At 33.8% G+C, this 24,319-nt stretch overlaps 1 protein-coding gene across 1 annotated transcript; it reads left to right on the forward strand.

Moving 5' to 3' along the window:
* Nucleotides 1-440: 440 nt before the first annotated feature.
* Nucleotides 441-22,998, forward strand: LOC149776483 (arylsulfatase J-like). The gene is made up of 14 exons (XM_089940916.1): nucleotides 441-561; nucleotides 2,680-2,791; nucleotides 6,459-6,510; nucleotides 9,001-9,104; nucleotides 10,178-10,284; nucleotides 11,352-11,413; nucleotides 11,756-11,857; nucleotides 12,579-12,642; nucleotides 15,241-15,338; nucleotides 15,953-16,089; nucleotides 17,572-17,630; nucleotides 18,228-18,351; nucleotides 21,559-21,731; nucleotides 22,723-22,998. Exons 1-14 carry the CDS (start codon nucleotides 450-452, stop codon nucleotides 22,893-22,895), a joined length of 1,479 nt encoding a protein of 492 aa, XP_089797042.1. The 5' UTR covers nucleotides 441-449; the 3' UTR covers nucleotides 22,896-22,998.
* The last annotated feature ends 1,321 nt before the right edge of the window (nucleotides 22,999-24,319 follow it).

Here is a 24,319-nt window from a genome sequence, read left to right on the forward strand (position 1 = left end):
CACAATGATCAACAATGTGCGTGTCTCCGATTTGGATCGGAAAAGAAATCACTGAAATACGGGTCAACAGTTTCACCAATGTATAAGACAAAGAACGGTAATACGAATAAATGTACTGACATATTAACCTGATAAGTCTGTTATAGTGAGCAGGATGAAACAGGGCGTGTCTGATACTAGTTTCCGATCCTCAAAAGAAGATAATGCACTCGTGCCAGCTATTGACCGGGACACAGTTTATTGTTCCTATATTAAGATTATGTCCCCGTCCCAAATATTGACTGCAAACAGTTAATGATATATATATATATATATATATATATATATATATATATATATATATATATATATATATATATATATATATATAACACTTGATCTTTGGAAACTTAGCTAGCACGCTCAAGTCAAGCAAGGGTTCAACGTGTGTTAGTGCATTGAACAGCAATATGGAGATGACTCGGGTCTTAAGCTGTCTTTGGATTTGTTTGTGCTGCTGCAACTTTCATGCGGTGAAAGGGGCCCAACCAAACATTCTATTCATTGTTGCAGATGATTTCGGTCAGTCATTTACATATATATATATATATATATATATATATATATATATATATATATATATATATATATATATATCTGTCTCGATGTATTTCTCTTCTCTCACTGCCTCTTCCTGTGTGTGTGTGTGTGTGTTCTGGACATGTTTTATGTCACTTTAAAAGCGCATTATGCATAATTTTTACAAAATAGTATTGTTTTAAAAATCCTTCAGAAACCCTATTAAGGGTCAATGACATGGCGCCCAGTGGATGAAATCCTATGAATTATACTGTTATAGAGGGACAGTGAGTGGGTGAATTTAGCATCATGGTTCGTAGCTTGATACACACCATGACTGCATTGTTTGATATAACTTTTTATCATTTGGTAATTTTTCCAAGGAATCAATATTTTTAATTTAAGAAAAAAATAACCCGAAAGAATTATAAAACTAAAGTACAAGTCAGAGGTCATTTAGGCGTTTAGTACCGACTCTCTCTGTAATGGTGCAAGTTTTCAGTATTGATTGCACATGTATATAAATGACGATTCTTCTCATTATTTCGATCCTTGTTCATCCTTATTCCTTGGCACGTCAGATTATATACACACTGCGAGAAATACATACCGCAAAATCAATATTAAAGTACGCGGACATTTTCAGAATAGGTCAACCTAAAGGCTGGATCCAGTACAAGTCTGATTAAATGTCCCGCATTGTGACGTCATAATGAAAGATGTACTTCTTGAAAAATTATTAGGACCTTTTTATTTATATTAATAGACCCGACGTCCTCTTTTCTTGACGCAGTTTAATACCTGGCTACGATTGTAAAAGTCCAAAGCGATCGAAAAATTTTTAATGACATCTAATTTGAAAAGAATCCAATAATCTGGATATTAATATACACTTTCGTTAAAACACTCTGGCATAAATTTTAGAACAACATTTAATATTTCATTTAATCTGAGTAAATGCACCAAAATGATCACGCTGACACACTTTAATCGGCCATAGAGATGTCCTCGTTTTAATAAATGAATTATTTTTCCTTAAAAAGATCATTTTATAGATACCGTCGTTTCTTCGTTCGAGGATTACCAAACTTTGCAACAAATACAGAAAGTGTTATATATATATATATATATATATATATATATATATATATATATATATATATATATATATATATATATATATATATGTGTGTGTGTGTGTGTGTGTGTGTGTGTGTGTGTTTACATGCCGCATTTCAGTAGTCCTCGTTTAAATTAGCTGTTCTGAATATCAAAACATGTCAATCATTATTAGTTCCGAACTTAAAATATAAGATAATATATGCAAAGTTGAAATTGTAACGAGCCAGAATTAGTGATGCCTGTAACAGACAAAGACAACTAAGGAAAGAATTAAAAATAACAAATAACAAATATATATCACGCATTATATGGCTGAATTTAATATTTACACTTAATTACATAAATGAAGCATAACATTTCCTTCTACCTTACAATGAATAAAATAATTTGGCTACACTAATGAATTAATTAAAATAATATATTCCAAATCCAGCCTCAGTTCCGCCAAACAGGCAAATTCACAAGTCTAAAATTAACTAATACACCCTACTAACAGGAAACCAGACACCGACGTGTGACGTAGAACCCCACGAGACTGTAAAAAACGTAATTTCAAGATTCGGTTTATCTTAACAATCTCTATCCTTCATATAATCAGTACGCCTATACACCTAGGGTCACTTATAAAATCGTTACAGACGATGATTTGACATTAGTCGAGGTTGCCACTGACGAACCCACTTACGAATTTGCCTCTACCTGGATTTCATCTTTAAAACTTTAGATATTCATCCCAAATGTGGAATAAGTGTGCGCTATCAAGTTTTCATGAGTTATCTCTTCGAAAAGATAATTATGGTTTCCTCTCCCACATCATGAAATTAAGCCCTAACCTCACACATATTACAGGCGATTTCTACAACATAATATCCAAGGAGTCTGAATGAAGCATCTTACCATTTCCCTCAGATGAAAAAGCGAGAGAGTGTGAAATTATGGCCAAAGCGTCTGTAACTGTTAATGCATGATTGTGTTTAAAGAAACAAAATTGATTTTCAGGTTGGAATGATGTGGGCTTCCATAATCCTGGGATGCTCACTCCGAACATCGACAAGCTGGCTAATGAAGGGGTAATCCTCAATCACTCATATGTTGAGCCCCTCTGTACCCCGTAAGTATTATCATCACTGAAGAGAGAAGGGATGGATAGAACACAGAAACAGAGAAACAGAGATGCACTTTGAAATATTTAAGTATCTTTTTAACCAGGAAGAGAAAAATGAAGCAAAAATGCAAAAATCAGACAATTGTTCTTGGTCTCTACATGGTATAGTTTTATACTGTGTGGCTATCTTCTTTTCCCCGTATTAATTGTTATATGACTATTCGTTTCTTTGTGCGCGCGCGCACGTGTGTGTGTGTGTGTGTGTGTGTGTGTAAGGGTTAATGACCATCCGTCCTTAGTCTGTTCTTTTCTCGGTTTATCAAGCTTTAAGTTTCGTTTCTTCAATGGATTTATATATCTTATATTAATTGGTTAAAACTCATCACGACTTGCATTGTAGTATCTTAAAGGCCATGCAACAATGGGTAAAATCTCTCCAGGCCTTGCACTATAATAATGTAAAGGATTGGAGCAATGAATAAAATGTCTTCAGGCCTTGCACTCTAGTGTCTCATACGACATGGAACAATTGGTGAACTGTCATCAGGCCTTGCACTTTAGAATCTTGAAGAACATTGAACAATGGGTAAAATGTCATCAGGCCTTGCATTCTAGTATTTTAAAAGTCATGTAATAATGGATAAAAAGAAATCAGGCCTTCCATTGTTGCATCCTCTTGGACATGGAACAATGGGCAAAACGACATCAGCCGTTTATTGTTGTATCTTAAAGGACATGAAACAATGGGTAAAATCTGATCAGGCGTTTCATTCTTGTATCTTAAAGGACATAAAATAATGGGTAAAATGTCACCCGGCCTTACATTGTTGTATCTTAAAGGACACGGAACAACGGATAAAATGTCACCCGGCCTTGCATTGTTGTACCTCAACGGACATGGAACAATGGATAAAATGTCATCATTCCATGCACTCTAGTATCTTAAAAGATATCGAACAACTCGGGTTATTTCAAAGTAGTACAAAAGCTTAAAACATTTCTTTTTTAAATTCACCTATTTAGTATTTATTTGACGTTTTTTAAACAGATTTTGAAGACAAGTGGAGAGACGTAAGCAATGCTGAGTTAATATTCAACATCAGGTGTTTAATAATCTGAACGTGTTTAAAAAATAAATGTGTATCTATGGATAAATCGTATTCAGAGTTTGTTCTTCTATGAATCGATTGTATTCAGAGTTTGTTGTTTCTATATGAAGATTGTATGGACAGAAATTATTCAGAGTTTGTTGTTTCTATGGATTCATTGTAATCAGAGTTTGTGTTTATATGCATACATTTTATTCAGAGTTTGTGTTTCTATCGATACATTGTGTGGCGTTTGGTAGGGTTGGGGTGGAGTGCTCCCAATATATTATTTAAATTACTGTGGAAGTCCCACCCAGGCTCGATTTTGTAGGAAGTGAAATTAACGATAGAGAGAGGTAAGGCACCGAGCCCCTAGCCAGTATTGCCGACAATTAAATTATTGAGAACACAAACGTGAAATTCAAAGGAATAACAATTTAATACAATTCAATATTCAAATGATAATCATTTCCTAATCACTCTTCTTCCTCTTGACCAAGTGATAGTCTATTGTATCCTGTGATTTATAGTGTGAGATCGTTTTTCCACCTGTCATTGTTTTCTATTCATCTGTATCTCTCCTATCCCGACAATTCCTTCTCTCCTTCCGACTTCTCTTCTAACTCCTTCTTCTTGACTGCTCCTTCACCAATTTTCCTCAACTACTCCTTTTCCTCCTCCTGCTTTTGAATCTGCTCTCCTACTATCCTTCGAGTCACAATCGACTTTTCAACCAGTCTCTATTCCGTCTTTATCCTAGAGACTCGGGACTTAACCACACCGGAAGTCTGTCCTCATAAAGCTTCCTTTACGAAGTTTTGTAATTCCTTAGAAATTCCTAAGTCTTTCCGCCAATTCACAAGTGGCTTCCAGGAGGCATTGCTACAACTTCTTGGCAAGATGTTTCACAATGACTGAGGTTTCTAGTCTAAATTACTCAGTTAAATTCGGGTTGAAATGGTGACCACACCCTCTCTCAATTCCTATTGGATATCTATTCTGCCCTGTTCTATTCAATTTAGCAGACAATGCTCCGGACGTCTGTCAGCGTGGGGATATTTAAGACGCCAATAAGGGTCTTGAACAAAGCTTTCAACGTCCACTAGTGATTTGTGGCACCCAACAAGCTGGGCTTTTTTAACAATTACGAACAGGACCACTATAGCCGTGGGGTATAACGTATATACATGTCTTCTAACAAAATTCCTTTGTTCTTGACTTACGTAATTGCGGGCAGGCAAAGTGACACATTGTAATCAAAGCTTCTGTTTGTATGGATATTCAGAGTTTGTGTTGTTGTTTTTCTATGGATGCATTGTATTCAGAGTTGGTGATTTAAAGAATAGATTGTAAACATTTTGTGTTTCGAGTTTCTATAGATAGAGTTTAACCAGAGTTTGTGTTTCTATGAATATATTTCACTCAGAGTGTGTGTTTCTATTGATAGATCGTAATCATAATTCGTGTTTCGTTGAACAGATTGTACTAAGAATTTGTGTTTCTATGGATGGATTGGTATCAGTATTTGTGTTGCAGAAAGATTGTAATCAGAATTAATTTATTTATGGATAGATTATAATCACAGTTTGTGTTTATATGGATAGATTTTAATCGGAGTTTGTGTTTATATGGATAGATTGTAATCCTAGTTTGTGTTTCTATGGATATATTGTAATCCGATTTTGTATTTCTATAGATAGATTGTAATCAGAGGTTGTGTTTCTATTGATATATTGTAATCAGAGTTTGTGTTTATGTGGATATATTGTAATCATAGTTTGTGTTGTGTTTCTATAGATAGATTGTAATCAGAGTTTATGTTTCTATGGATATATTGTAATCAGAGTTTGTAATTAGATCATGCACACCAGTTTGTACGAAAGATATAAAATGTTGTTAGAAATTGGGAGCTAAAGTATATCTAGGGCAATAAGGACAATTCCCAGTCGAGACAACAAATATTAAGAAAATCAAAGTTATCTATAGAATAAAATAAACGTTAGTATTGTGTAAAATACATATGTCACTTTCTTTGACAATATAACCCAATAAATGTTAATATTGCTATTAATTCGTATAGTAGAACAGGACGTTGTGGGGTGGGGTGGGTAGGGGTGGAATGATTCTCACGTACCAATTTACTATTTTGGCAGTCATTTGACTATTCACTGCAGATGAAGTTGCAAAACCTTTTGTAAAGACCTGCATTAAAGCAGGCATAATTATAGCTTATCTTCACTAGAGTTATTTGCTATTGCAACAATTTTTATGCCTGTATGTTAGACATTTTGACTCTTCCAAGATTTTCATCCTTCAGGAAATTATCTATAAATAGACTTACAATAGTCACGGCCCATAAAGGAAATTACCTATAAATATACATACATAATAGTTATACAGACTTAAAATAGTCATTTCCCATAAAGGAAATTACCTATAAATATACATACATAATAGTCATACAGAGTTACAATAGTCACGGCCAATAAAGGAATATAAAATGCACAGAGAATTTACGGTTTTCTTGCTACGCCGCCAGTAATAAGACAGAGAATGTGCAACTTATCAAAATATATTTTATTCAGGTCCAGACACGCCTTTATGACAGGCGTTTATCCATACAAGTCCGGAATGCAGGTAGGTCGCAATCTTTTTAAAGTGGAACAAATATTGTTAAGTGATCATTCCCCAAAAAATTAAAACAATTCAATAGAAAATTAACATAACATCCCACTGACGATTTGCAACCCTTCAAAGCACGCTCATAAAAAAATAGAAATTACATCTGGTTGCATTACTTTTTCCTTGGAAATTATGCAGAAATGTTTATTTCTCCATCGACACGCATATTACTGACTCAGTGAAGGAGAAAGTGAAAAATGTAATGCATATGATTAAGAAACAGACTCGCATCCTCTCTGCAGATTGATAAATTATTCGACGAGTATCATAAATTCGATATTAAATCATTACCCATTTGAGATTATGTTTATCACACTGTTTTTATTTTAATGGAAGTAGTTTTATAGTTTCGAGAGAAAGAAGAACAAATAATTTATTTTATACTGGCTCAGATGATAGTCTCAGACGCTAGTTAAATTAATAATTGGCAGTTATATAACCAGTAACATTTAAAAGTAGATGCTATCTGCAAATTATAACTCAAAGAGCAACCGTTCTTCTAAAGCAATAGAACATTTGACACATATAACATCATCGGACAGAAAGGTAATAGGTTAGTCAAGCCATATACATCCGTTTGGATGAGAATGTTTCCATTAAGTGTTAAAGTTGATGGATATTTATGTGAGGGATGATCACTGGATGCAGAAATTCTAGATATACTCTAATGCATTTGTGATCGGATACTTGCATTATTTGATTTGGAACAAAAATAGATATAGAGACATAAGAAACACTAGCTCAATGGATCTATTTTACAGCGTAAAAATGTATTGGTTTGATAACATTGTTAATTGGGAGACAGGGGTATGTACATATCCCTTTATAAACAGAGGTGAGTTTATTTATTCCTGTAAGTTAACATTTAAACCACGCTTATCATAGGGTGGGGTACTTGTAACAGGCCCACCCCAGCGCACTCTCTTTTTCCCAATCAGTTCGAAAAATGGCCTCCAAAATGTTGATAGTAATTGTTTTAAAAAAGTTCCAGAACGCAGGGTAAGGAAAATTCCTACGGTCGCTGCCAAATAGTAAACAGAAAAATAAGCAAGAATTTTTTCGGCTTTTTTTTACCAACCACAATCACATATAAACATACTGTCATATCGCACATATTAAACTGCACACGCTATATATAAAGTGTACCGACTATGTAACATTTTCTGGTATATACCTTGGAAACAAGAGATGTAATATCGATTAATTCATAATGTAAAGAATAAGTCATTTCTAGTTGGGCAGTAAGTGTTGGTTACACAAAAGAGGACTGCCTTTTAAACCAACTCCTGGTACGCATATCCTAAAAACGTAATCATGTATTGTGATCTTTGCGATATGACGTCAGTATTTTTCTCACTATGTATTGCGGCGTTATGAACTCATGGAACGATTGGACGTAAAATAATATGGCAGCGACCTTTGCCTCCAATAAATACTAGAGAAAAAAAAACACATTCTTGTTCACTTTTAATAAGCGCAAAGAAAACAACAAAGTCAAGGAAAGGTAGATGAAACCATCGGAGACTTTTTTTTAGCAATTACGCCCTGCCATAAATTAGCTGAGCAAGATTTGTATTGTAGAAAACTGATGTGATCTCGATAATGTTTGCACTACGTGGATATCAACAACCACCTTATTCTTTTCCTTGTACGTTTCATAAGAGGAATCTACGATTTTCATTTTTGTACAAAACGGAATAAACTTTTCTGTACTCATTCAATTATTTTTTATTTGATAACTCGACACAGGGTACTGACAACGTACTTACAATTAGCGACATGGTACTGACAATTAGCGACAGGGTTCCATTCTCTTCTGCATAATGACCTTAGTGACTTGTTGATAGGATGTTTATCCATTTGTAATACAAGACAATATTTTACCCGTTAGTAATACAAGACAGTATTTTATCCATTAGTAATACAAGACAATATTCACCATTCAATGGATGATTGCGTGATTTGAGGTTTTATAACCCATAGATATGTAAAAACTGTATAACAAAAATTAGAAAGTTAAATGCTTCAACGTTTTACATACGAATTTTGTGAGGAAAACTCTACTTCTTGTAATTAAACTTTTAAATGCTGATTCACGTAAATTTTATGCATGTAATTGTTTACGATATATTCAGGTTTTTATTGTTCGATTGCTTCAATTTTCTGTATGTTGTTTTAGATTACAGTATAGTTTCTTTTATTAATATATACGAGATAATTATAAATAGAATATACGTTTTATTATTGTCTTCAAGTAAATTATTAAAGTAAATCATATTTTGTTACTCTTTGTCGGTAATATATAGAATATATTGTACATTGCTAATTGGCTGTAATCTGTGTCTACATCCTAAACAATTTTAGTATTTTAAAAATAGATATTTCTCTTCTTTCTTTGTATCTCTGTCGTATTTAAAAAGCAATCATCGTTCGATGTCGTTGTAGCACTTGGTCATCCTTCCAGAGCAGCCATATTGCTCGCCACTCGACCTAACATTCCTTCCACAGAAGCTGAAGCAATTAGGGTATGCCACCCATATGATTGGAAAGTAAGTAGTCAGGGAATCAAGTTATTGTATAGTGATATAATTGGAGGGTACAATTTCATGGGATGTAGGAGTCACACCACAGTTAATCTCATTGTTCATCGGTTTAAACTTATAATTTGCAATATTTATAGCACATGAGATAGGGCGACAAGTTCTCACAATTTGGTAAAATCCATCGGCCTCTTCACTATAATGTACGTAACCCTTTGCACGTTATTTCATCATTTCGCTGTCGAACAGCCATATTGTTCACCGCTAAACTTAACATGCCTACCACGTAAGCTAAAGCAACTACGATATGACACCCATATAATCGGAAAGTAAGTGGTCAGCAAGAGTACTTACTAAGAGCGTTACGAATAAACATTTGACTATGAAATGATATTAGATTAAGAACCATTTTATTCTTTTAGTTTTATTATCTGTAACCTCGGCAGGTGGTTAGAGACCTCTCAACGGAAACTATAAAGAAATGTTTCTCTCTGTTCTACGTCCACATCGTTGTTTTACTTGGATGTGTATTACTACAGAAACATAGGACCAGCTTAAAACGAAATCCTATGCACGCTGGAAAAGTGATAATTGAAATTAAACTTGCACATGGATATCTAGAAGGACACGTGCTTCGAGTGGATTTAAACTTGCATGTGATACGGAGAGAGTTACAACGTTGATTATTTTATATGGGCTATTTCTATTTGTAGTACAAAATATGAGACGGAACTAAAATTAAAACTAAAATTAACAATCAGTTATGGTCATTTATATTTGACAAAGCTCGTCATCCTATCCAGTTCTTAACTATTTATTTGACAAGGTTCTTCATCCCATTACGTTTTTAACTTAGTTTGAAGTCAATTGTCCAATAAATTGGGGTGGGGATGGGGACGAGTGAGAATTTCGTTCAAGTTCTTTACCATTATAGTGCAAATCAATAATACAATAAACTGACAGACAAAAGCCGAACCATAGTACACAGATAGCAACCATTTCGAAAGAATAAGAAAATCCTTTTAGTATGCCAGCAGCGTAGAACCATCAATATAAAATTATTAGATTCTTTTCCTATTTAGGTGGCATCTTGGGATGTGCAAATGGGAGTGTACTCCAACCTACCGCGGTTTTGACACCTTCCTCGGATATTACCAGGGTCAGGAGGATTACTACAATAAAACTATACGTATGTATCTTACCTTTCCACAGCTAGACTTTATTGTATAAACGCATTTGTAACAGTGTACAGATTTGTCTAAAGCAAATTATCAAGTCTTAAATACGGACAGATGTTTTACGCTGATGTGTCAGTAGCCTTCAGTGTGATAATTTGCCAACAGTCTTCGTGTATGGAAATGATATAATCCACAATGTCCTTCAATAAATTCACAATAATTCCAAAATAGTGACTGAGTCCTAAAGTCAATGAGCGCTTTGTAATTCCAATGAATACTTAAACAGTTAAATCCTCTCAAGAAATAACTGAACACAACTACAAGGCGCATTCCACTACACAACTGTAAAAATTAGAATGTATAATTCTGATGTAAACAACCTTTTTATCTCTCACTTGTCCTATGTCGACTATCCATTTTCTCAAAATACTCTCCTAACGGAAATTTCCATAAACAGGGTCAGCTATATGTTCTTAAAGTGTAGCTGTCAGCCTCTCAAAATTCAGGTGGGCAATATACTTTCTAAGGAGAAGAACAATATCCTGAATTCAATGCCAAGTAAAAATGTTTACAAGTACTATCTCAAAGTTTAGTATTACACTCATGAATGAAAATGAATTATTTACAATTTACAATCATGGAAAAAATGCACAATATAGATATACATAACAGTCAGTCAGAATACAGAATATTGCAATTCGCGAAGGCCCCAGAAAGTATCATAGTGACGCACTATATTTGCTAGTAAAATCATCCCGAAATGTCCGTGACACTTTCAACGATTTGGGGTAGAGGAAGGTAACAAGATGTTCTCAAGGTAAAGAAAAATTGTTATTTATATTTTCTGCAATGAACCTTTTAGTCCTGCTTTAAATGAAATCACATTGTATTATATATGAGTGACGATTATTGGAATCTGAGCACAAATTTCTTAATCTGGAGGGAACTATAGATGAAAGCTTTTCATAAATGATTTAGTCATATACACTAGTTGGAAAACTTTCTATGTAACCTCTTATATCATATATAATACAGTTTGTGTTATTTAGCAATACGATCATTATTCTTTCCTTTTCAGTTGGTGGTCTTGATTTTCGGGATGGCAAAGAGGTTGTCAAGGGAGACATGACATATTCTCCGGTAACAAAGAATACACTTTGTACATATACATACTGCTTTCCCTGTCTCAGTGTATTGAACGAGTTTTGATCATTAAAATATTGATTTTTTTTTGTGAATAAGAAAAAGCGTACATGTATTGTAACAAACTACATTGATTATTTTGACGTCAATAGTCCCTGTAGGAATTTGTTCTATAACAGAAATGTTCTTTTCCTGATGAGCAACGTAAATAATGTTCTGTTGAATTTTTTATTTTCCCATAATGCGCTCAGATAGTTCAAACTATTATCTCTTCATACTGATGAGAAGAGAGATAATTTATCTTTATTTGTAATCCCCACTGCATCTAAATTATTTCAGATTACCTATGCCACAAGAGCCGATCTTCTTATATCCAAGCACAACAAAAGCCAACCGATGTTCCTGTACTTACCATTTCAGTCTGTTCACGAGCCAATACAGGTGGGTTCGTTGTTCACTTTGGTAGATCTTTAGCGTTGTAAATAATTGCGGCGACCAGAGAGAGCGAGCCAAGCTGTGTGACACCACCTTTAATTGCGCATATTATGGAATATGGGGATCGTTGACGGTGTGCAGTGTGCAAACCGTTTGATGAGAACAAGAGAAATGTTTGATCCAGTGTGTTCAAAGAATTTCCTGTATGTTCAGGGAAAAGTTTGCACGCGCAGTTTGATGCAAGATCTTAAACTCGTTATTGATACATGATAGATTACGAAGGGCACAATACCTGAATTTTTAGATTGAAAGACAACTGTATTTAAGCCACGCGTGCAGTTTAAATGTTTTGAGCACACAAATTGCACACATCAAATCAGAACAAAATGTCATATGAAGCTGAAATACCTGCTTATTTGACTCTTCTTAACAGATGTTATTTTATTGGTCTATGCTCATTCTGCAAACGATACATTGTTTTAATCCATATATTTTATTCTCATTTCATAGCTTTCATACTTCAACAACAACGTAAAAAGAAAAAAGAAGAATTATTGGTTGATAATAAGTATGTAATTTGAAACATAAATTATTTACTTCTGTCAAACAAGTACATATTACTTAAGCTTGAATTTGTGTTTAACATTATATATATATATATATATATATATATATATATATATATATATATATATATATATATCTTTGTTTTGTAACTATACTCAAGGTTCCGGAGAAATACGAAGATTTGTATCCAAACGTCAAAACGGAAGGAAGGCGCAAGTATTCAGGTGATGATTACACAATTTATATTTGAAGGCGTAAAGTCAGTCATAAATATCACCCTGTTTATTTGGAGGCGTAAGGTCAGACAAAAATATTGCCCTGTTCATTTGGAGGCCTAAGGTCAGACATAAATATCGCCCTGTGCATTTCGTGCCTAAGGTCAGACAAAAATATTGCCCTGTTCATTTCGAGGCGTAAAGTCGGACAAAAATATCGCTCTGTTCATTTTGAGGCGTAAGGTCAACAATGTTGCCGTGTTCATTTGGAGGCGTAAGGTCAGACACAAATGTCACCCTGTTTCATAACTCTTTAAATTGACGATATCAAAGGGTACTATGCTCAGGCTCCGTTTCCAGTAGAATGTCTCAGTTGTCACGTGAAATCTTTTTCGAATCCTGCCATCCGAGCAACCTAGGTCGGCTGTCGTGGTGTATTGTTTAGGTCCAGACGTTTCGAACTCTGCAATCGATCCAGTTTTTATGTCTTGATGTATTGCATTGCTCAAGACCTTTAATATTCTGATGTTGAAATAAAGGCCTTGTACATGCTTTGCATTAGTTGTTGCAATCAAGGAATTATACGTGCTATACATTAGTTGTTGAAATCAAGGCATTGTACGTGCTATACATTAGTTGTTGAAATCAAGGCATTGTACGTGCTATACATTAGTTGTTGAAATCAAGGCCTTGTACATGCTATACATTAGTTGTTGCAATCAAGGATTTATACGTGCTATACATTAGTTGTTGAAATCAAGGCCTTGTACGTGCTATACATTAGTTGTTGAAATCAAGGCATTGTACATGCTAAAAATTAGTTGTTGAAATCAAGGCTTTGTACGTGCTATACATTAGTTGTTGAAATCAAGGCCTTGTGCATGCTATACATTAGTTGTTGAAATCAAGGCATTGTACGTGCTATACATTAGTTGTTGAAATCAAGGCCTTGTACATGCTATACATTAGTTGTTGAAATCAAGGCTTTGTACATGCTATACATTAGTTGTTGAAATCAAGGCCTTGTACGCGCTATACATTAGTTGATGAAATCAAGGCCTTGTACATGCTAAAAATTAGTTGTTGAAATCAAGGCTTTGTACGTGCTATACATTAGTTGTTGAAATCAAGGTCTTGTGCATGCTATACATTAGTTGTTGAAATCAAGGCATTGTACGTGCTATACATTAGTTGTTGAAATCAAGGCCTTGTACATGCTATACATTAGTTGTTGAAATCAAGGCTTTGTACATGCTATACATTAGTTGTTGAAATCAAGGCCTTGTACGCGCTATACATTAGTTGATGAAATCAAGGCATTGTACGTGCTATACATTAGTTGTTGAAATCAAGGCCTTGTACATGCTATACATTAGTTGTTGAAATCAAGGCCTTGTACGTGCTATACATTAGTTGTTGAAATCAAGGCCTTGTACATGCTATACATTAGTTGTTGAAATCAAGGCCTTGTACATGATATACATTAATTGTTGAAATCAAGGCCTTGTACGCGCTATACATTAGTTGATGAAATCAAGGCATTGTACGTGCTATACATTAGTTATTGAAATCAAGGCCTTGTACATGCTATACATTAGTTGTTGAAATCAAGGCCTTGTACGTGCTATATATTAGTTGTTGAAATCAAGGCCTTGTACATGCTATACATTAGTTGTTGAAATCAAGGCCTTGTGTATGCTATGCATTATTTATATCACTATGCTCGGTACGGTCGTTAATTATCTTCCCTTCAAACCTGTTCGTCTGTTGCAAATGTTCTTCTCTGTGCTTATTCGGCGTAAAACAGCATCAGAACTTAGAAAGGAAAACAAAATTTAGTGAGCGCGACGTTTTGACTTATGCAATTCAGCTTTTATATTGTTTTGTTATGGGATTCTTGATCCATTGTTGAAAGTATTGTAATTTCATTAAAAGTGTGGTAATTTCATTAAAAGTATGGTAATTTCGTCAAAAGTATGGTAATTTCATTAACTGTATGGTAATTTCTTTATGTCTAAAGTGTATTAATTTTATTTAAAAGTATGGAAATTTAATTCAAAAGTATGGTACTTTCTTTAGTTTAAAGTATGGCAAATTCATTACAAATGTGGTAATTACATTAAAATCTTTGGTAATTTCATTAAAAGTGTGGTAATTTCATTAAAAGTATGTAATTTCATTAACTGTTTGGTGATTTCTTTATGTTAAAAGTGTATTAATTTTATTTAAAAGTATGGAAATTTAATTCAAAAGTATGGTACTTTCTTTAATTTAAAGTATGGTAAATTCATCAAAAGTGTGGTAATTGCATTAAAATCATTGGTAAATTCATCAAAAGTGTGGTAATTCCTGCATTTTAAGAGTATAGTAATTTAATTTTAATACATGCTTTTGCAGAAAATGCAATGATACATATAGTGTTCATTGACTATGTGAATGTAATTGTTTGAGTTGTCTTCAAAGCATAACTTTTAGAAAAGATCATCGACTGGGGAAAAAGAATTGTAAAATGCTGGTATAAGAAAATACGAACAAGTGGTTTGATATCTATGTGGCTTTGGTGTAATTGACATCACGTAAAACCGACTTTTTTAAAAACTTATCCAGGAATGGTTACTGCGATGGACGAAGCAATCGGGAATATCACGGACAGTTTGAAACGTAACGGAATGTTTGATAACACTCTCATCATCTTCACTGCAGATGTAAGAAAGAATTACTTTACTTTGAAATGTTTCAATGCACACGCTGTATGTGTACTTCTTTCTATGTATTCCTTTCTTTTAAGCTTATTAATTGTACGAATTAATGTTTTTCCTGCAAACAAGATGAATTCATAAAATTAATAACATAAATGTGATAATAGGGTGGGATGCTTAACTTTTAAAAAATCTTTAATCGCATTTCTTTTTGCATGTGAAATACATTATATTATCCATGAATTGATATTTTTCAAATGATACAAACCTTTCCGACACAAGAAACTTATTATCAATTTAGCAAGCGTCAAAAGAATTTCACAAACGTCAGCTTATTAAAATCGTGAGAGAAATACGCGTCAAAGCAAAATTCATATTCATGCTACGAACGGCATTAAAATGTTTTTGATCTTAGGTACACAAGTTAACTTACTTAGTGACGTGGAAAGAGCTGAATTTGTTAGTTTCATTCCTCTAAATTCAATAAGACCTTTTCAGTCACTGTTCTGGACGCGTAAATATACTTTCTTGCAATGCTTAATCTGCTCTGTATGTAGTATGAATGTATTCGTTACTGAGTTTAAGATGGTTAATCGTCACATATTTTATGTATATTTAAGAATGGCGGTTGGCCAACATTCTACGGGAACAACTATCCCCTACGTGGCGGAAAAACAACGGTGTATGAAGGCGGAACACGTGCTTCAGCATTCATTTACGGAGCTGGTTTGAAAAGAAGGGGATATACATATGATGGGTAATTACTGGACATGGATGGTCAATTTATAGTATTTAGTAACTATTAAATTCATTGTCAAGCCACCTTATATACTTGTAAAGAAAACATTTAATTCCACTGTCAAAACAATTGATAGCTTGTAAAGTAATCATTAAACTCCACTGTCAAAATGCCTTATAGGCTTCTAAATAAATCATTAAACTCCACCTTCAAACACCTTAAAGCAGGACCCGATCAAGTCAAGTGTTGGGTGGTGGGAGTTTCCAAAATTTCAAGAGGGCTCTGGCTTTCCTTGAAAGGACACCCAAAGCAAAAATCTCTTTGTCTATTTACTCAAAGTGTGTACAATAGCCAATAAACATGCGCAAGAATAAAACGATGGTCTCATTTCAAGTGACTACATTTGTGTGTGTTTGGACATTTTTTTTGTTGGGGGGGGGGACCCCTCTATTCAGCCTTGTGATAGCCATATAAATTAATTATTAAATTCCACTCTCAAAACCACCATTTCTGGCTTCTAAACAAATCATTAAAGACCATATAGGCTTCTAATGTAATCTATAATGATATATCTTTGTAAAATATTTCTTTATTATGATTTAAACTAACAGATAAATAATGATCTTTGAACATAGTCCATATACAAAACGGCAATATAAATGGGAGGAAAATACATTTATTATTCATTATAAACTGTACAAAACTGCTTATTATAGTTTAATTGCAGTTGCAAAATTGTAGCGCTTTTCTTATTGGGTCGTTATTTGAAATATATATCCTTTAATTATTTGGTACAAAATATGAACCATTACTAATGTCTACCAAATGATTAACATGTTAAAAACTGAATTGCTATAGAATGTGATTGCAAAAGAAACTCATCAGGCATACATTAAGATGTCCTAAAATCCATGAAACATTTGTATATTCCAACCAATGTAAAACGAATACATCGCTATTCAGTGCTAAAAATACATGACAGACCCTTACTGCCTGTTCCAGTGACCGAGTAGAAAAAGAAAGTATTCTGAAGTATATAAACAGTGCCATATGTGAACCAGATATATTTCTAGGAAAGGATAACTGTGCATGTTTATTTTATATGATAGCATAATAACTGTATTTAGGAGGAAAGAAAGCTTGTCCCGTTTTATCGCCAATATTAACATATACTTTCTCAATATTTGCAGTTAAAATTTGATTTTATTTTATTGGATTGTATAGAAGTGCAATCGAAACTTTCTTTTCTAAAAATGGGGGTTAGTCTAAATAGTTCCAATATAATTCACTACTGTACTAATTGAGAATACGATTTATCATTTCTATACTCTATACAAGTTTGGTCCCAGAGTTTATGTTTCAGCAATTTCAATTTAGTTCGATACAGTTTCGGTCCTTGAATTGGTTTATTCGTGGTAAAAGCGTGAACGTTGATTAATAAAAGGGTTTGAATTTTAACAACACAAGAAACTTCACAACTGTATTATATTTTACTTTTAGACTGATTCACGCTGTTGACTGGAATCCAACACTGGTCGCAGCTGCGGGTGGACAACCTGGTAAGACAAATGGTGGTCCCCGAACCTTTCATTGATTAAAAAAAACTTTGCAATAATATATATGACAAAGTTGATGGATACAAATACAATTCATGGTGCAATAGTGTATATGGCGCAGTAGATGAATACAAATACAGTTCGTGGTGAAATGATGTGTATGACGAAGTTGATGAGTACAAATACAGTTCATGGTGCATTGATGTATATGTCGAAGTTGATGAATACAAAATAGCTTTCATGATGCAAAAGTAGGCATACAATTTACGGGATGTTTGTTTGAGTATTGCAAGGTCGCATATCTGTTAAATTGTATTAATTTATTTATAAAAACTAACAACAGTCCTGCATAGAAATAGAATGGGCAGAGATCCATTTGTAAAGCTCACATTAGTTCTCTATAAAATACATTCTAACCTGATTTTGATGGTGTTTTAGACGTGATGGTGTGGATAAGATGGCCTGCAGCATAACAAATAAATGATACATTGAATGATAACTTATTTTACAAACTGTTAGAAGAGATTGCACTGTTAGTATATGTAAAATGTTAAATAAAAACGCATATTTAGTTTTTAAATTCACTGTGTTCTTTTGTAGACGCTGGTATTGACGGCATAAATTTATGGGAAGAGATACGGTCAGGAGCGGAATCAAAAAGGACAGAGTTTGTCTACCATATTGATGAAGTATTGACACTTTATGAGGGACACGAAGCAATCAGGTGAACTTACATAATACCCATGATGAGTATGGTAATCGATAGAAGACGTCGAATACAATACCCATGATGAGTAAGGTACAGGATACAAGAAATCCAATACAATGCCCATCATGAGTAAGGTAAAGGATACAATACGTCGAATACAATGCCCATCATGAGTAAGGTAAATGATACAAGACGTACAATACAAAGCCCATCATGAGTAAGGTAAAGGATACAAGACGTACAATACAATGCCCATCATGAGTAAGGTAAAGGATACAAGACGTACAATACAATGCCCATCATGAGTAAGGTAAAGGATACAATACGTCGAATACAATGCCCATCATGAGTAAAGTAAAGGATACAAGACGTGGAATACAATGCCTATGATGAGTAAGATAAACGATCCAATGCGGTTCATCTATAATGCATGTAATTCCATCGAAAAATTGCACACATATTTACATATTTAATAATTTTTCCCCAGATGATTGTGTCTGAATTCAACGTCTACTATACAGCATGAAAAGAGTATCAACACCGTTTACTAGCTGTCGGGGCTTGCAATTAATCCATACTACATGTAATTCCATTGCCAAAATTGCATACATATTTAAACTATTCAATAATTTTGTCACACATCATTATGTGTCTGAATTCAATGGGAAAAAGTAACAGCAAAATTAGGTTAAGAAAGACGAAAGACGTGTACGGTTCATTACGTTCCAGGTTCTATGAACAGTGTCTGTACAATTTTCATACTGCTAAAATTTTCTCATATGCGTTTCCGTGTACATTTATCCATTGCAAATTTCCAAAAATTAACGCTTGTACGTCTATTCGTTTGAACGACTACAGCAAGAATAATTAACAATCAACACATGCTTTCAGCGTGCATATTACTTTTATTCAGATTTTGTGAATATCGAAAAAAACATGTGAAAACTTCTATACTAATCACTGCGCAAAGCGCAGAGAACGACTTCCGTTTGTGAACTTGCTTTTAATGAAAAATAGGAAATTAATGACGAGTTCATAAACAAACACCATACAATTGTAAAACCCGAGAACTAATTGCAGTAGGCATGCGATGGTCATAAGTTACGTTTATAATTTTTTAAAGCTGAACGCATTTCCAATTTCGTACCCTTTCAATTTCCAGCTAATAAAGACAACATTATTTACCGTTCAACTGATTGCGTCTAATAACACCGCCAAGCCCAGCAAACCTCTTGGCGGCTGTCTTTTTTTTTTTAAATGTTTAGTTAATTGTGAGAATCTTTTATCAACCACCGCATTGTCTGCTGCTTGGTTCTGTATGCAGTTAAAGAAGAAACACATGTCGGTTATTGTTTGAGCAACGATTGTATACAGAATTAATTAAAGACAATCACAAAGACGACTTACTGGGTTTACTCATGGATCAGTAATAACACTTCAAGAACCTATTGAAATTGTTACATTTCAGAAGCCAAGCCATGATCGTATTAGATTTGAATTTGTACGCGAACTCTTCCCCAAAATGATAATAAACATTTTACATACTATTTCTCGTACTTTAAAAAAAAAGTGTTTATCCGGGTAAGAGAAAAATACACGTACATGTATTTAAAATTTCAGGAACCGCGCCACGATCGTATTATATTCGAATTCATACTCTTCCCCAAAATCATAATAAATTTTATTGCGCAAAGTGCACTTTCTTTTCCAAAACGGTAAAATATTTTTTTTATAAAAAGATAGGAGATTAATAACGAATTCATAAGAAAATCCCATACACATGTAAAACCCGAGAAATAGATGCAGTAGGCCTGCAATGGTCACGAGTCACTTTTATATAAAAAAAATGTACAGTTGAACGCATGTACAATTTCATACCCTTTCATTTTCCAGCTAATAAAGCGGACATTATTTAATGGTCAAGTGGTTGCGTCTAATAACACCGCCAAGCCCAGCAAACATCTTGGCGGCTTTTGTTTTTGGATGTTTATTAAACTGTGAGAATCTTTTATCAACCAACGCATTGTCTGCTGCTTGGTTGTGTATGCAGTAAAAGAACAAACACATGTTAGCTATTGCTTGAGCAGTGATTGTATATAGAATTGATTGAAGACAATCACAAAGACGACTTACTGGCTTTACTCATGGACCAGTAATAACTAATATTTGCGATAATGTTTATTTTGGCGTAACAATTCAAGAACCTGGTGACATTGTTAAATTTCAGAAGCTACGTCACGATCGTATTATATTAAAATTCATACGCGAACTCTTCCCCAAAATGATGATAAACGTTTTACCCACTATTTCTCGTACTTAAAAAAAAGTTCTTTCCCGGTACGAGAAAAATACACATACATGTATTTAAAATTTCAGGAATCACGTCACGCCACCATCATAAATTCGATTTCATACGCGATCTCTTCCCCATAATGATAATAAATTTTATACACTAGTTCATGTACTTTGAACTACAAATATTTTTTTCATGTGCGAATGAATATACGAAATTTCGAGAGCCACGCCACGACCGCGTTATATCCGAATTCTTGTTATAGCGGGGTTACACTGTACTATAGTCTCTAAAAAAATTTATAAAGAGTGATACTGAGAATGAATATTTTGATTGAATTTGTCATATTTTGCATCTAAAATCAGTTATCAATTTTACCAAAGATGAATGTAGAGCACAGATATCAAGGGATATACAAAACTATTTTAGACATAATATATAGGTACATCCAAGAAAGATATCACTGATTACAATAATAAGTAACAACTAGCATTTTTATTATCTTTTTAAGCCTAAACGTTCATGCCACGCCCCATTCCTCGCTGTTGACGGATATATATATATATATATATATATATATATATATATATATATATATATATATATATATATATATATATATACTCAGTTAGATAATACAGAGGGGCCTAAATTTATATTCATTAGTTGAAATTCAATAGAGCTCAATAATAGTTTGCAATGATATCTGCTTGATGTGCTCTGCATATTGTACTAATCGTCAGCTTTAGAATGTCCATTACAAATATAGAAACATTGGATATTCTATTAACAATGTTATAACTCCACGAATGTTGCCTGAGAACGTAATGCTACAATGTGGCATACAATAACTATGTTATGATTGAAATAAAACCAAAACTGAACGCTTTTTGAAAGAAAATAATTTACATAATTGAATCACTATATAGGGTTGGAGACTATAAACTGATACAAGGTTACCCTGGACCTTACCCCGGCTGGTACAAGCCAGATGAATTTACAGCTGACCAGAAATTTGATTACAGACATGCGGATTATCTTTGGTCCTATCAGAAAGATAATTCATCGATAGATATTGGAGCAGAACTTTTTAACGTAAAAGGTACGTTAGTATTTAAATGTTTAAGATATTCAAGATACTCTCTCTCTCTCTCTCTCTCTCTCTATTTCTTGTACATGAAGCATTTTACTCGAAACGTACCCTTTGTCTCCAAGATATATTCTTTATCTATTTTGTCAAGCCCCAACGGTGCCAACCGGTAGCTTTGCCGAGAATCACGTGGGTAGTATAGCCAAGTTTCTATTAAGCATAACGTTTAATATGTATGTATGTATGTATGTATGTATGTATGTATGTATGTATTGTGGTCTCGGGTTATGTCGGTAGAATACTGGTTATTTAGTGCCGTTTAAAAGTCACGTTCCAACAATGGAATTTTTTTTCTTCAAAATGTTCCAAATAAACATAAATATGACATTTCACAAAATGTATGTATGCATGTATGTATGTATGTATTGTGGTCTCAGATCATGTCGGTAGAATAAAATCACGTTCCAACAATGCCAAAAATTCAAAGTGTTCCAAATGAACATAAATATGTATATCCGCAAGATAACACGTAAAGATGTAAAAAAAAGTCTTTATAAGCTATATGAAAACAAGATAGCACATATAAATTCCTTAAAATACTGTGTCAACCACAATCATGAAAGAAGTCCAAGCTTTTCTCTAAGGATAAATCTTTTAAAGTCTTCTTAATGGAATTTCATTTTAGATTAAATTTTATGTAATTGTCTAAATTTAGAGATATTGCCTGTTCATAACGTAGAACAACTATTGGCAGCCTTTTCGGTTTCTTTATATTACAGTTATTACAATTGGCTGATCACGGGGTGATCATGTAATTCTAAGAACAAACGTATGATTAAAATAGGTCATCTAGACCAACTCTATTATCTGTTCAAAGGTCAACTGCAATATGGTGTCCAGTATCGTCATTCATATGTACTCTCACATTGATGTTTGTACGAATATGAGGCATATTTAGAATAGCAATCGTAACAATGCTTTATTGTGTACATAATCATTGCAGATGACCCCTATGAGCACAATAATTTGGCACGCGAACAACCTGCTTTGGTTAAGAAGATGCAGGGGATACTTGACGAGTACAGAAAACACCTTGTCCCTGCCATGCATCCCCCTAACGACAAGAAAGGAAATCCATCGAACTTTGGGGGTGTCTGGACACCCGGGTGGTGCTAATTTTGAATCCAAAGAAATAAACATTATAAATCAAAATGCGTGTGAACTTTATTACAGACTCATCATTCTTAAATCTCGCTGTTAAATCTCAATAAATACATGATCACCATACTGCATTTTTTTGTTTGTTTTTTGTTGCCAATCTCTGCAGTGCACTGTAGTGTGTTTTGAATATCCTCTCCTGTGAGGGGCAGTCGTAATTTGTAGAGTGATACCAGTACTTTTGTCTGTTACATTTTGGTTTTTGGTAATAAAATACTTTATTGGAACAAACTCCCGATTTTCTTCTCAGTCTTATTAACGCATGTCCTTGCTATTTGGAATGAATCAGATGCAGAGGCATCCATCAAATTAAGGTCCGAAAAGTGTAACGGTCATCCAAATGTGTTCATCATCACTCATTAAGCTTTCAAATGAAATAAAAGAATTAATTTTGTATCAATATAGTGGTCAGGTTCACTTAAAAGGGTTTAGTCTGCAGAATTGTTCCATAGAATCGCTTTCTTCTCAATCGTGTCTGTCTGGCTTAGGAATTTCGAGAATTCTTGAGGAACTGTTTGCCATGTTGACAATTCTTTTAAATTTAGCGTATTTATGCTACTCTCAAAGAAGACAAAATCTGTATTTAAAGAAACAATATACCAGAGACGACATTCAATTTATAATTTATCGTATGTGTTTCTAGTAATTGTTTCAAAACTTGAAGAAAGATGATCTATCCATACTCTTCGTAAGTTGTCAAGAACTTATAGTTTAACTGAATTACAAAACTGGAAACGAAACTTTTAATGATATCGTAATGCAATCAAATCAAGAGTATCTCGAAGGTAATAGAGCTCTTCTGTTTTATTTGTTTAACATGAATTTAAGATACGACAATTTCTTCATTTTACCAACGACTGTTGAAGCCAGTACGTTCAAATAATATTCTGTGTTGCATTTACTGGGTATATGATTGGCACTATTTTCGTTGATGGCCAAGAAACTGTAACCCCATGTTAATATGACTTTCCGTTTTGGAAGGGTAAGAATACCAACAAATTTAAGATGGCTCCCGTTGGAGCTATACTAGATGAGATTGGCACCATTTTCATTTAGGACCAAACTAAAACATCATAAGTCATTTAATGAAAGCATAATGTCGAGCGGCGATCTTGGAGAAGCATAATTATTTTCGAGATTTCCATTCTGGCTACCATATTGAAATCAGATCGGCACCATTTTTATTTATGACCAACTAAAACTAATAAGTCTTTAAATGATAACCCTAAATGAACATGGACGGACCTATTAACCTGATATGTCTGTTATGGTGCGCAATATAAAGCAGGGTACATTTGATACTAGTTTTGGATCCTTGTATGAATATAATGGACGCGTCCCAGCTATTGATCAGGGTACAATTGTTTGAACCTAGATTAAAG

Source organism: Sinohyriopsis cumingii, chromosome 18 (genome assembly GCF_028554795.1).
Source record: "Sinohyriopsis cumingii isolate HCF-2022 chromosome 18, ASM2855479v2, whole genome shotgun sequence".
NCBI classification, from domain to species: Eukaryota; Metazoa; Mollusca; class Bivalvia; order Unionida; family Unionidae; genus Sinohyriopsis; species Sinohyriopsis cumingii.